At 41.5% G+C, this 12,795-nt stretch overlaps 1 protein-coding gene and 1 long non-coding RNA gene across 2 annotated transcripts; both read left to right on the forward strand.

Moving 5' to 3' along the window:
* The first annotated feature begins 6,589 nt into the window (after positions 1-6,589).
* Positions 6,590-7,052, forward strand: LOC134212615 (uncharacterized). Its single transcript, XR_009979310.1, has 3 exons — positions 6,590-6,679; positions 6,754-6,865; positions 6,934-7,052. It is a non-coding gene; the product is annotated as an uncharacterized LOC134212615 (long non-coding RNA).
* A 3,166-nt stretch (positions 7,053-10,218) lies between these two features.
* LOC134206531 (uncharacterized) lies at positions 10,219-12,743 on the forward strand. The gene is made up of 3 exons (XM_062682257.1): positions 10,219-10,361; positions 10,434-11,251; positions 11,327-12,743. Exons 2-3 carry the CDS (start codon positions 10,444-10,446, stop codon positions 12,655-12,657), a joined length of 2,139 nt encoding a protein of 712 aa, XP_062538241.1. The 5' UTR covers positions 10,219-10,361; positions 10,434-10,443; the 3' UTR covers positions 12,658-12,743.
* The last annotated feature ends 52 nt before the right edge of the window (positions 12,744-12,795 follow it).

Consider the following 12,795-nt stretch of genomic DNA (forward strand, 5'->3'; position numbering starts at 1 on the left):
AAACAATGCTAATTATGTTTTTCTGCACATAGTAAACACATTCAGTGACAGCCGAATGAATGAGTTCGTGGAGTAGTCGTCTGACTATGTCATTCTATGTTTTGAATATTCATGCGATGTTTGTCAAAATTCGGACCGAAGTTGCTTCATGAAGATGAATATTTTAAGCTCTGGTTTTTATTTTGCTTTTCCTCACTCTGCGTTTTTGTACCTCTGCTTTTTTACGCTTCCACTCAATTGTGAGGATGCGAAGGCAGCATTTTGCTGATGATGATTTTATTTGACTCTAGCGAGGGTGAGGAGTTTTGTCAAGCCTGCCTCTCGTTGATCTTCAATCAGTGTCTCCGGCTCAGCTACTTCCCATCGGCCTGGAAGTCAGCGAAAGTCATCCCCATCCGGAAGCCTGGGAAGGATCCTTCCTCACCCAAAAGCTATCGTCCCATCAGCCTTCTCTCAGGATTATCCAAGCTATTCGAAAAAGCTATTCATCACCGGTTACTTGAGTCTGCCGAAAATCTCAACATCTTGCTCGAGGAACAGTTTGGTTTCCGACGCGGTTGGTCAACCGTCCACCAACTGACCCGAGTTACCAACGTCCTCAGACGGAACAAGTTTGTCTCGAAAACATCCGCCATGGCCTTACTCGATGTCGAGAAGGCATTTGACAATGTATGGCATGATGGCCTGGTGTACAAACTACAACGCTACAATCTTCCCAGCTACCTGGTGAAAATCATCAACAATTACCTGTCGGCAAGGACATTCCGGGTCTCAATCAGCGGAGCGAGTTCCAATGCGCACAACATCGTCGCAGGCGTTCCCCAGGGCAGTATCCTCGGGCCCGTGCTTTTCAATCTGTTCACCTCCGACATGCCAGAACCTCCAGAAGGCGGCATTCTGTCTCTGTTCGCAGATGACACATCCATCGTCTACAACGGTAGAGTGATCAGAGCGCTAGTGGCAAAACTCCAACGAGAACTGGATGCCCTGACAGAGTACCTCACCAGCTGGAAGATCTGTATCAACGCGGCGAAGACCCAGGTCATCATTTCCCCCACTCTAAATTCCCTAAACTTGTTCCGGCTGGGAACTGTAAAATCATCCTTAATGGCACGACTATGGAATGGGCCAATGAGGCCGACTACCTTGGCTTGACCCTCGACAGCAAGCTTATTTTCAGGCAACAGGTTGAAAAGACGGTGACAAAGTGTAACGTCTTGTTGAAACTACTGTACCCTTTGATCAACCGTCGGTCGTCATTGTCCCTGAAAAATAAGCTTGCTGTCTACAAGCAAATCATTCTCCCTATGATCCAGTATGGCATGCCGGACTGGGAGAGCTGTGCTGAAACCCACCATCTCAAACTTCAACGGGTCCAAAACAAATTCCTGAGGATGATCCTCAACACCCCAGAACAAGAACATCCGAGGTCCACCGTGTGGCCGGGATAAAAACCTTACATGAACGCTTTGGTGAGTGTAAAGAAAAGTTTAGGGTCCGTTGCTTGCACTCGGACCAAGAAGCGCTTAGGGCGCTAGTTCCAATCTAGGTTATCAAATTTTTATTGTAAATATTAGTGTACATAGTAGTTAGGTTATCAAATTTTAAAAAACACACTAGCGCCTCCTGAAGGCCGTCATGATACATTATATTTTAAAAATTAAGTAGAAACATAAAAATAATAATAATAATAATAATAATTAAAATTGAAGTTGGAGGGCCAAGCCGGCCGATCACTGTACATGTTAAAAATAATTGTAGAACAAAAAATGTGTAAATAAAGAAGAATTTTACTACTAATTATATATTTTTGGCAGATGCAACTGAGCATTGACGGCAGCGGCAGCAGCAGCTCCGCTCCGGTAGATGGGCAAGCGGGTGGCACCGCCCTCTGTCTTCCGGAGCGTCGAGGGGGACAACCAGGAGCACCACTTGGAGGAAGAGATCTCCACTTCAGCAGCGGGTAAGCGGGTGGCACCGCCCTCTGCTTGCTGAAGTGTCAAGCAACAACAGCAGCAGCATTCGGCCGGCATTGGCTGAAAAGAGAGGTTGCATTAGATGACCGAAACCGTCAAATAAAATACCAAAGACCGACCACGGATTTCAAAATTTAATATTCAGATGCAATTTTCGAATCTCCAAATAAAATGTTTTAATCTATTTCCATATCCACTTCTAAGCCTATTTTTCACATCCGTTCTACAATCCCAGCAAAACTCCAAATGTAATTTAAAATTTTAATGCGTAAAACTTATCTTCAAAACTAATCTCCATAAAAAAAAGTTTCAAATATAAACTTTAAATTAATTCTCGCGTATCTCAAATCGGAAAATGCGAGCCTCCAATTCCAATCTACATATTCAATAGAAGTAATTATGAAGTAATACCGTGGTACGCAATCTCCATATACCAAACCGAAAATATAATTGGTTTTTGATCTGTTTTACCTATTATAGTCAAATCCCTAATATAAATTAAAAAATTTAATCTATAAAAGTATTATCGACTTTCCAAATCAATATTCTGAATGTATCTTTAATTCCAATCTCCAAATAATCAAATTTATTTCTCTTCATCTCAAATTCTTTGTATTGAGCCTCCAAATTCAATCAAATATGGTTTTCAACTTTTGTGTACACTTCCAAAAATATCTATATAAGATATATTATGTGTCCCCGTTATAAATTTTTGCAATAGCTTCAACCTAATATAATCGATATAGAACTACACATAAATTAAATAATTGCTAATTCGAGACCACACATAAAGTTTATTTGGATATATATTTTATTAGTAGTTCGCGTGGAGAATGGTTATGTGTGCGCTGATATACATCATAAGTTAAATCTATGGATTTTTGCCAATAAATATGTGTGGATTTTTAGTAGTGTATGCTTTTGAAAATCCACAAAACTAATCTACAAGAAAAACACCAATGAAACAAAAGTTCAATATAATTTTTTTTTGTGGTTAAAATTCAGTTTTATTTTGTCATTATATGTACAGTTTTTACAATTGTAGTTCAGCGTTTTCAAATCAATTTAAATCTAATTGGAACATTAAAGCATCTACATCAATTCTATCGTTACACTCGTTAACAAAGCCGATGTACTTCACAAACAAGCGGAGAATTTCCACTCGCGCAGCTCTTCCAATTCCTGGCAAAACAGGTCTCATGAGGTCCTCGAACGACAGTCGCCTCCAACCATTCGTGTAGCCGGCTAGCCTCTGCTGTAGGACCGTCCAGGCCGGGCCGACACGAGTGCAGCTACAGAACTTGTGCTGGAGCGTTTCAGGTACCTGTATGTCACAGTGTTGACAGTTCTCGTCCGCCACCCGTTGCATCACGTGCAGAAGCTTCCAATGTTCGATTTTCCCATTACCAGCAGGTAAAGTTGGGATCGCTGCGATGAGGAAAGCTCTTTCATCCCAATATTTCGCCACGCGCGTGGCCAGTCAAGCGCTGGACTGTTTCGTTCCACCTTTGGCAGTTCGCTTTGCTGGACGAAGTGCCGGTGGATCAGATCGGCGGAAGGGTTTTGTTGGATATGGTGGGGAATTTGGGATAAATTTGATAGGATCGATTTTAGGTCAGGATTGTCAATAGAAATTGCGGGACGGGGAATTGCGTGGAATAGAAGGGATTTATAATAAGGATCGATCTCTTTCAAGTGTCTGTTGGTGGCCAGACGGCTTTTGCATGCCAAAACATGCAAGTTTGAACCGCCGTGCTCCTTCTTGCGTACCAGCTGCAAAATGGAAACGCGCGCAGGCATTCCTCTCCACAGGAACGTCCCCATCGTTGCTGTTATTTTCGCTGTGTGGACACCAATCGGAGGCAGTACAGATGAAAGGTACCACAGTCTCGATGATCCAAACGTGTTCAGCATAATCACCCTCTGGTGAAGAGTTAGTGAGCGCAAGGACTGCAGCCACATTTGCTGTGAAAACTTGCCCGCCAGCGCATCCCAGTTGAGTGTAGTCATCAGCCTAATCGAGTTGGCGAAGGTAACGCCCAGAATTTTGACTACGTTGACTGTTTGTAGCCACTGGGTACAAATTTCGTTATCTTCGAAAACGCCAACGTTCACTGAAACCGTTTTTCGCAAATTCAATTTTGCGCCGGCGGCAAGCCCAAAGCGACAAAATATTTTATTCATCGTTTCTATTTGCCGATCCGTTGTATATAAGGAGGCTCCCCAGACCTAAGCGATTGAATCGCCGCGACGGCAACAGCTAGTCGCCGCGTTTCTATCGTTTGGTCACTTCCATATCAACGGTGATAGAATCGCTGTCGCCAAGCGATAGAATCGCGTAGCGATTGTCGCATCGCGTGTGTTTGGGGGAGCCTTAACACCGTTTTTGGAAAATGGCGTATACGTTACTTTGCCAGATTACGGCAGTAGAAGTGTCATGCGGAGAGCCGGGTGTAACCACGGGACTGACACTTGTATACCTTCACCACAGTTTGTTTTTTAGCCAACATTGGAAATTTCGCACTGACAGCCGTAAGGATAATCACGAGAAGAAAAGAGATAGGTGCGATCCACACTGACAGTTCCATAAACGAAGAGCAGAAGAAAAGAGACTGAATCTATACTACGAAAACACAACCAAAAGATCAGGCCCCCGGGTGTAACAGCCGGGGTACGATTTTCAACAGATCCAGTAACTTGTCATAAGACGAGTTTGTACCTTCCCATAGACTTATGCAGGGGTTCATCGAATTCACTCACCCGATGGATTTTGACATTTGAGCGGGTTGTCTTCACGAACAAAAGTTCATTTTGCGTTCATTATGCGACCCGCTCAAACGTCATAATTTCTTGGGGGAGTTCATTTTGCGTTAGTCTATTAAATTCCACCACTTGATTGTACCTTGACAGATACGTATTTCGACCTCAACAGTAAAGTCATCTTCAGTGTCTCGTACTTGACTCGAAAGTCGACAATGCTCGAGGAGGACTTGCAAGCACTCGGAGTATTCGAGAGACGGGTGATTAGGACCATCTTTGGCGGTGTGCAAGAAGACGATGTGTAGCGGCGAAGAATGAACCACGGGCTCGCCCAGCTCTACGGCGAACCCAGTATCCATAAGGTAGCTAAAGCCGGAAGGGTACGATGAGCATGGCATGTTGCAAGAATGCCGGACAAAGATGATGCCCGGCAAAGATGGTGTTCGCTTCCGATCCGGCAGGTACGAGATGGTGGAGGTGGAGCACAGCGAGCGAGGTGGGCAGACCAGGTGTAAAACGACTTGGCGAGCGTGGGGCGCATTCGAGGATGGAGAGATGCGGCGTCGACCCGTGTATTGTGGCGTCAAATTGTTGATTCAGTGTTATTTGTTTAGATGTAAACTAAATAAATGAAATGAAACGGCGTTTCTAAGCATTTTTAATCTCATGAAAGACAATCCAACTCATGCTATTTTCATCTAAGCAGAGGCGTCGCGTCCGCATGTGCAACCTGTGCACTGCACAGGTAGCTATTTGTCCCTAACATTTAAACTCTCAATAGATTTCTTGTCATTCTTATACAAATACTTGGATTATGTGCATTTGTCATATGTTTAGTACATATTTAACGATTGAGTAGAAGTAATCGTAAAATATGCACGGAATTTTTACAGGCGACACGTGATATGAGGCAACCGAAATGCCACGATGGGGGCGCGTTATATTTTACTCCACGATACCGAAACGACGACGCACCGCCACATGTTGTCCAACACGTGCACTTTCAGCAGAGAACGGTTTGCCATGCATCATACACGCATTATTTTGTATGTGTAGGTCATCCGCTTTAACCGCAATCGGCGATTTATAGGTAGCCAAAGCGTTCATCGTTTGCAGTGCACGGTTTGGTGCCGATGCAGAAAAGCACATCGGTTTGGTGCCTACCGAGTAGGTAACCCATACCGCTTCCAACAGCGCATGTGCGTTTGGTTGAAGAGCGCGCAATCGGAACAAAATAGAAAAAAGAAAAGAGGCGGTGATTAAATGAATTTTTTGCTCTCTCAAGTTCCATCATGGCGAAAGTCCGGTTTTGAATAAGCACATTGGACCACAAGCTTTTAATATTTCAAATTGATGGGGATTATGGCTCATGATGATTTTTTTCGTCAAATCCAATATCCAAAGGCTATTCGTATATCATGTGGACAACTTAGCGGGTAGAGAGGTAGGGAAAATGTCCATGGTTTACACAAATTAATGATAAACTGCATGATCAGATGTGTACGCTGATGTAGGGAAGTACACATCAAAAATTGTTCGACATCTGTCCACGTGGTATGAAAACAGCCCTTCGGAAAAAAAGATTCATACACAGAGAGAAAAAAAATTGTGCTTTTGAGAATGTCGCACTTTCAATTTGAAAGTTGTTCATTACTTGTAGTTTTGAGTAACGAAACATTTACTCTGAGAACAAAACTTTCTATTTCAAAGATTTTTTGTCAATGAAACGTTGTACTTTTGAATGCGGAAATTTTTGAACTAAGGGGTAAAAATTTCTTAAATTAAATCTTTTCATTCTCTTGGTTTGGCAACACTGGATATGGATGAAAAATACTCTGGCAACCAAACGTGCTGTCAACACGTCGGCTCGAAAAATAACTCACGGCGTTTCAAGAGAAAATCAAGTGCTTCAAGATTCAGGACCTTCCTTCGACGAAATGAATGTAAATAGGCAAATATTTCAAGACGCTCGACTTTGCAATGTAAACTTCATGGTATTTATTTTCTTTTATTATAGATCGTCGTAGATGTTCACTGGCCGCAAAAAATATAACCAAGCACCTAACTTCTATCGAGTGTCCGGCTATCAGTACTCGACGTTACATTTGGCATGACTGCGTTTTCTTTTCGTGAGTTTTCATCATACTGATAGTGATTTAGAAAAATTCAAGACGTTCATATTTAATTTTGTTCTCAGATCCAAGCTGTTAGCTGTTACTAAGATCACATCCGACAGCGACAGAAGATAGAGATTTCACGACGAAATCCCGTCGGAACGCCGAACAACTTATGGCACCAACAAGAAATTGGCCGCCATCATTCCGAAACGCAACTCTGATTTTAAAAAGATGTAAACAGTATAGGAAGTATGCCGAATAATGATTAAAATGATAATAAAATAGAAACAAAATTACAAATTCTTAATGTTTTTGTTTTTAATTTGGCAATTTAAAATTTAAAATACGCCTGTGAAATTGAGAGTGAATACAACTAGTCGTTTTAAAAGTATCACGGGTTGATTCAATTGTAAAATTCACTATTCATTTTGAAAGGAAAATGTTATTTTGAAAATGTTGCTCCTGTCAAACGTCTTGCCGAGGTGACATTTTTTGCATTGGTAGATTTAACAATTCTATACTTTCTACTGAAAATCACTAACTAATTTTCTTAACTTTACCAACGTTTCTTTTAATTTTACCAACGATTTTTTTTTGTGTGTATGAGAAATAAACTAAAATAGAATAATTAATAATTGAGTAACGTTTAGATTACAGATATGTTTCGATTTTATCACACTCCGATTTTGTCACGCTCCGATTTCGTCAACAAAATTATTCCATTTTTATCAACAAGAAAATTCAATAATTTTTTTAGAGATTTAGCCTTTAAAATAAACTAACTTGGGTTAGCTTTTGGTTAAATGTTGTATTTATAATATTTCAAGCACTAACGGTTATAAGACCGTAACTGACAAGAGAGGATTCTTTTCACCGACTTCATCGAAATAAAAGTGATAAGATGCGGGTTTGTTTGTCCTTTATTACTTCAGGACGAAGGATTACACTGTTATGTAGCGTTCTGATATAACTGAAAAGTCGTTGAAATACTTTTTCGGATGTTTTAGGCCGTCCAAACTATAATGGAGTACATATCCTCGAATGCATCAAGAACTAAGATAGGATGTGCCAAGTAGTCAATAAAAATCGTACCGATTTGCTGTCACACTCGTACCGGTTGCTGATTGCTTGAAAATGACAATCGATTATTTCGATTGGTGGCGGCGCGTTTTTCGTAGGGCAGCATGTTGTTTGCTTGGCCGTGTTGTAGGTTTGTAAAGTTGGTATTAAGCAAAATACGTAAATGTTTGAGTTCCAATTTTAGTAAAGTAAATTTATATTGAACTGCAAACGCCATATAAATTATTCTCAAGGGTTGTAAAGGTTTAAAACTGTTGATTTTAATCATTATAATTCACCTTTCCGTCGTTTTCGATCTCAAAGTAATTTTTCAGTAGCGAAAAATTCTCACTGTTAGTCTTTCGCTTCTCTTACATAAATAATGGATGGAACAAGAAGAAAAACATCAAGTTTTGATACATGATATTTAGAAGATTCTGTACCAAATTACTTTGGCTGCACTGGCGACCCCCTCGTCAGAGCAACCGACTAAAAACAACAAGGCAGTCTCAATTGAGTTGTCACATCCTTTCCTAGAACAAGAAATATGTCTACAAAAAAATTGTCCTAAGCTGAGATATATGCCCAAAAATATTTATGTGATCATAAGATATAAATATATGCCTGCTTTGAGCGTGTTTACAGCGGCACACTAGGAGTTAACTTTCTCAAATCAGTATGGCGAAAGGCTTATTCCGATTTTACCACTGTTCCGATTTTATCAACTGAAACTCACGGACCGTGTTGATAAAAACGGAACATATCTGTATAATTTATTGTAGAGACCCCATTTTTCTGATATGTATGACATGCTAATTACAAATGTGTATTACCTGTCTAATCATTCTTAATATATTTCAATTTTATGAACACATAATTATTAAGACTTGTCTCATTCTACGAAATAACTTGAATTAAAATTAAAAGATACCGTTTCATTGAATAGCTGTCTTATATGTCATATTGAAAAGCATTATGATTCCCCAGATTAGTTTGTTTTTCAATTAAACCCACTTTCACTTTAAGTTTAGTTTGAGCTTAATTCGATAAATTAGATGTAGCTTAGAAGCAGATAGACGAAACATATGGGAAACACGGTTGAAGATAGATCGTTCATATTGGATGTGTCATTTCAGGTCCCTTTTTCAGGTCAGGTTTTTTCTCAAAATATTTAATTTTGGGAAGCACGAACAATTATCAACTCATCATAATTTACATTATGGAATGCTTAACTTTTTTTCTACAACAAATATAATTTAAAAAAAAGTATCACCGGCGCGTGCTTACTCGTAATTTTAATGGTGATACATTGACAGCTACATCAAACAACTGAAAACCGAAATACACTGCTCGGTGCACAGGTTGAAGAATTGACCACGCGACGCCTCTGCATCTAAGACCCTGAAAGTAATGTTTCGGAACAAATACAGTATCCCGGGCTTATCTGGACCTCACTATATTACGACTCGTTAGTCCGGATCTCGTTAATTCGGAATTTTCCGGATTTAAAAGTATCAACACCCAATAAAACACATTATGGTGTCAGTTTTCAAATTTGTGCTGTGATTTTGTTTTGGTTCATTTGTGTGGATTTGACAGTCGGATTAACGAGAGAAACCTCGATACCATTATTTGTATATCGGCATACATTTGTCGGATCGGCAGCGGTATACTGCGTATTACCAAAAATCCGATGAAAAGTATGAACTTTTTTTTAGAAATGTCTTGTGTCGTCTCCCTTGATTCACCTATCAGATAAGGGAATTAGTTTTGGAGAAAAGTACTATTTTAGTAGTACTTACTATTTAGTACAGTCGGGATTCGCTGGTTGGGATTTTAATACTTGGGTCACTTTTTAGTTGGGCCTCCGCTGGTTGGGCCATGGCCCAACTAAAAAGCAACCATACGTCAAAATTCAATGTAAACACGGAAAACGGGATTGGGCGTCACTGGACATCATTTGTGATGTTCAAGTCGAAATACACGTGTTCAAATGGCTGTCAGTTGACCCAACTAAAAAACCAAATTCGTTAGTTGGGCCGAGGTCGTGGCCCAACCAGCGAATCGCGACTGTAGTACTTACTATTAGTATTTTAAAAGGAATTCATAAACAATGTTTATTTACAAAATAAGTTACGCCCAAATCGCAAATCTGTCCCGTTTTGTCGGAAATGCAAATAGGACTGGTATGCGATTCATGGAGTGGATAGAATGTTGTTTTTTTGTTCGTTAGGACCGATTCAAACAGCACTCTAGAAATATGTCATCGAAAGAAAAAAGGCCTATTCATTCGGCCCGGTCTCGCTCGGCTCGAGCCGCGATTTCGTAAATATTTTGGTTCTGTTCCGCGGATGTTTTGCTAATTTTGTTGACTTTCCACTTTAAGAACATTGATGTGAAGAAAAATCTAAATGAATTGTAAATCTGTGCAGTAAAAATATTGAAAAAGGTAAGCAAAATGCCGATAGTAATATTGATTTATAATGAAAGATGTATACAAAGCATACGTTTTATCATTTAGTGACTTCAATATGGATGGATTGAGCTTAGTCGACCTGAAGCATAAAGTACTTTCGATCACCAAAAAAACCGACGAAGCGTACAAATGCACCGCTGCTCTGAATTGCAAATACAGTCAGCCTCTGAACAAGTTCATGCTCAAGAAATTTGCTCGTCACATCAAAACGTTCCACCTGAATGTCTATAATGCTCTCCTGGGGGAAAAGCTGCTGGAAAATAGAAAAGGCAATTGGAGAGAAGTTTACCAACCTAAGACCACGATCAAAGCCAGAGTGTTGTCGTTTGTGAAGCAAACCCCTCAGGGCTACGTCTGTGGCTTGGGCGATAACTGCACCTACACCCATCCGTTGCATAAGCTCGTGGCGAACAATTTTGTGCGCCACGTACTAACCAATCACGTCCAGGACTACGAAAGGCTGGACTTGGGCCGCATGGATCAGGGCAACAGTCGACCGACTCTAAAACGGAACGATCCCTCTTTGGTGCAGGTGCCGGCCAAAGTGAGCAGATTCCGGTTCATGTGCGGCCTAATTCGGCTGGTCACCACGCACGGACTGCCATTCGAGTGCGTATCTTGGGAAGGAATGCAGGACATCATTAGTCCGCACCTGGAGGCACTGAAGATAACCATGGACGAGCTAAAAATTCGATCCGTTGTATATAAGCTGGCGGAGCGGATGCAAGATTTGGTGCGCGAGGATTTGCGTGGCAGGATGGTGGCGCTTCAACTGCACGGGGTTATGGGCAAGAGCGGACAGTATATGGTGCAGGTATCCTGTACGTACATGAAGAACGGTCACATCAGCAAGCAAGCGTTAGGTAAGCACGGTCAGGGGGTGTAGGGTTCGGCAGTGCTTGACATAGCGAGAAGATCTACCCCAATCCTTTCCGTAGGTGCCATTGTTTTGGACGAAACCAATACGTGCATCGACTTCGAGGACAAGGTGAATAAAATAAAGGAACGGTGGGGCCTGGAGCAGTGGCAAATCTACACAATGTCGATCGATCACGGCAGGATTTATTTGCCCCAGCGTCCTACGGATGGTGAACCAGAACATCTGCAGCAGAATGCGGACGTAGATGATTCGAAGTTTGTCGAAGTCTTGGGACAATACAACGCCACGCTTAATGAAGTGAATGTTCTGCAGTGTGGCTTACACCTGCTCAGTATGGTGGCCACGGAAGTTACTCAGGAGTATGCGGAAACCATCGATGTGTTGATTGAAACTATGAAGAAATTTCGTTACGATGTGTACAAACCGTTCTTTCAAGCCAAAATGATCCGTTACCCTCCGATTCCCGATCGGAATTTTTACGGTTTCGGAACCTATTTGATGATGAAAGCACTGCGGGATGACCGACCGTTCTACGAATACTTCTGTACGAAACATCCGGGATACACACTGAATTTGCAATGGGATTTTATCGAAGAGTTTGTGTTGGCCTTTGAACCTTTATATGAATGTGCGTCCTGGATCGGAAACTGCGGACTAAGCGATTTCCACTTGCAATGTCTCCTAGCGTACGGAAGAATACGCTGCTTAGACATCAATCGATTCAAAGATAGTCTTCTCAGCCACCTAGAAACTCGCCAGAAGATGTTGCTTGATCTAGCGCCGTACAGAGCCGCTCTGTTTATGGACCCCCGATTGAACTTCCGCGGATCCAAGCTGTTCGATCACAACATGAAAGAAAAAATCGTCACATTCCTGTTATCGATCTACACCATGACTGGCGACGAAGAGCCAAAACATGACAATAGGGCCCCCTCATGCACATCCACGCAGTCATCGGGCGATTTTAGCATGAATGCCTACTTGACGGAGATGCTTGGGGAAGGATCCTCAGAGTTGTCCATGGAGGATTTAATCCGGGAAATCCAACACCAGGAACGGTGCGACGCCGATGATCGACGATTCGACATCATCAAGTACTGGGCCCAGAAGAAGATGCACGACCCCCGGTTGTGGACGCTGGCAATGACGGTATTTTCTCCGCTGATAACGCACTGCGAAACGGAGGAGGATCTGACCCAAGTGATGCTAAGACCGGACAGAAGGGCGGAGGGTTTCCCAAATTGGGACAATACGCAATCAATGGACACCACCGAAGAAGACGATATGTGGAATGTTCTACTTGTGAGGCAAAATCCATCCCTCTTGGAGAAAGCCGTCAGAGAAGTGTGCTTTAAGGGCCAGTTGAGCGATTTAGACTCTAATGTGTAATAATTTACTCTCAGTATTCACTATAAGGTTTTTATTTAATTTGACGAAAACGAAGAATCGATTTTGCTTTTATAAAAAAATGTCTATTATTTTTTTTTATTTTAACAAGATATCCCAAAAGCTGTATCCCAAGGACAA

Source organism: Armigeres subalbatus, chromosome 1, assembly GCF_024139115.2.
Source record: "Armigeres subalbatus isolate Guangzhou_Male chromosome 1, GZ_Asu_2, whole genome shotgun sequence".
Classification (NCBI taxonomy): domain Eukaryota; kingdom Metazoa; phylum Arthropoda; class Insecta; order Diptera; family Culicidae; genus Armigeres; species Armigeres subalbatus.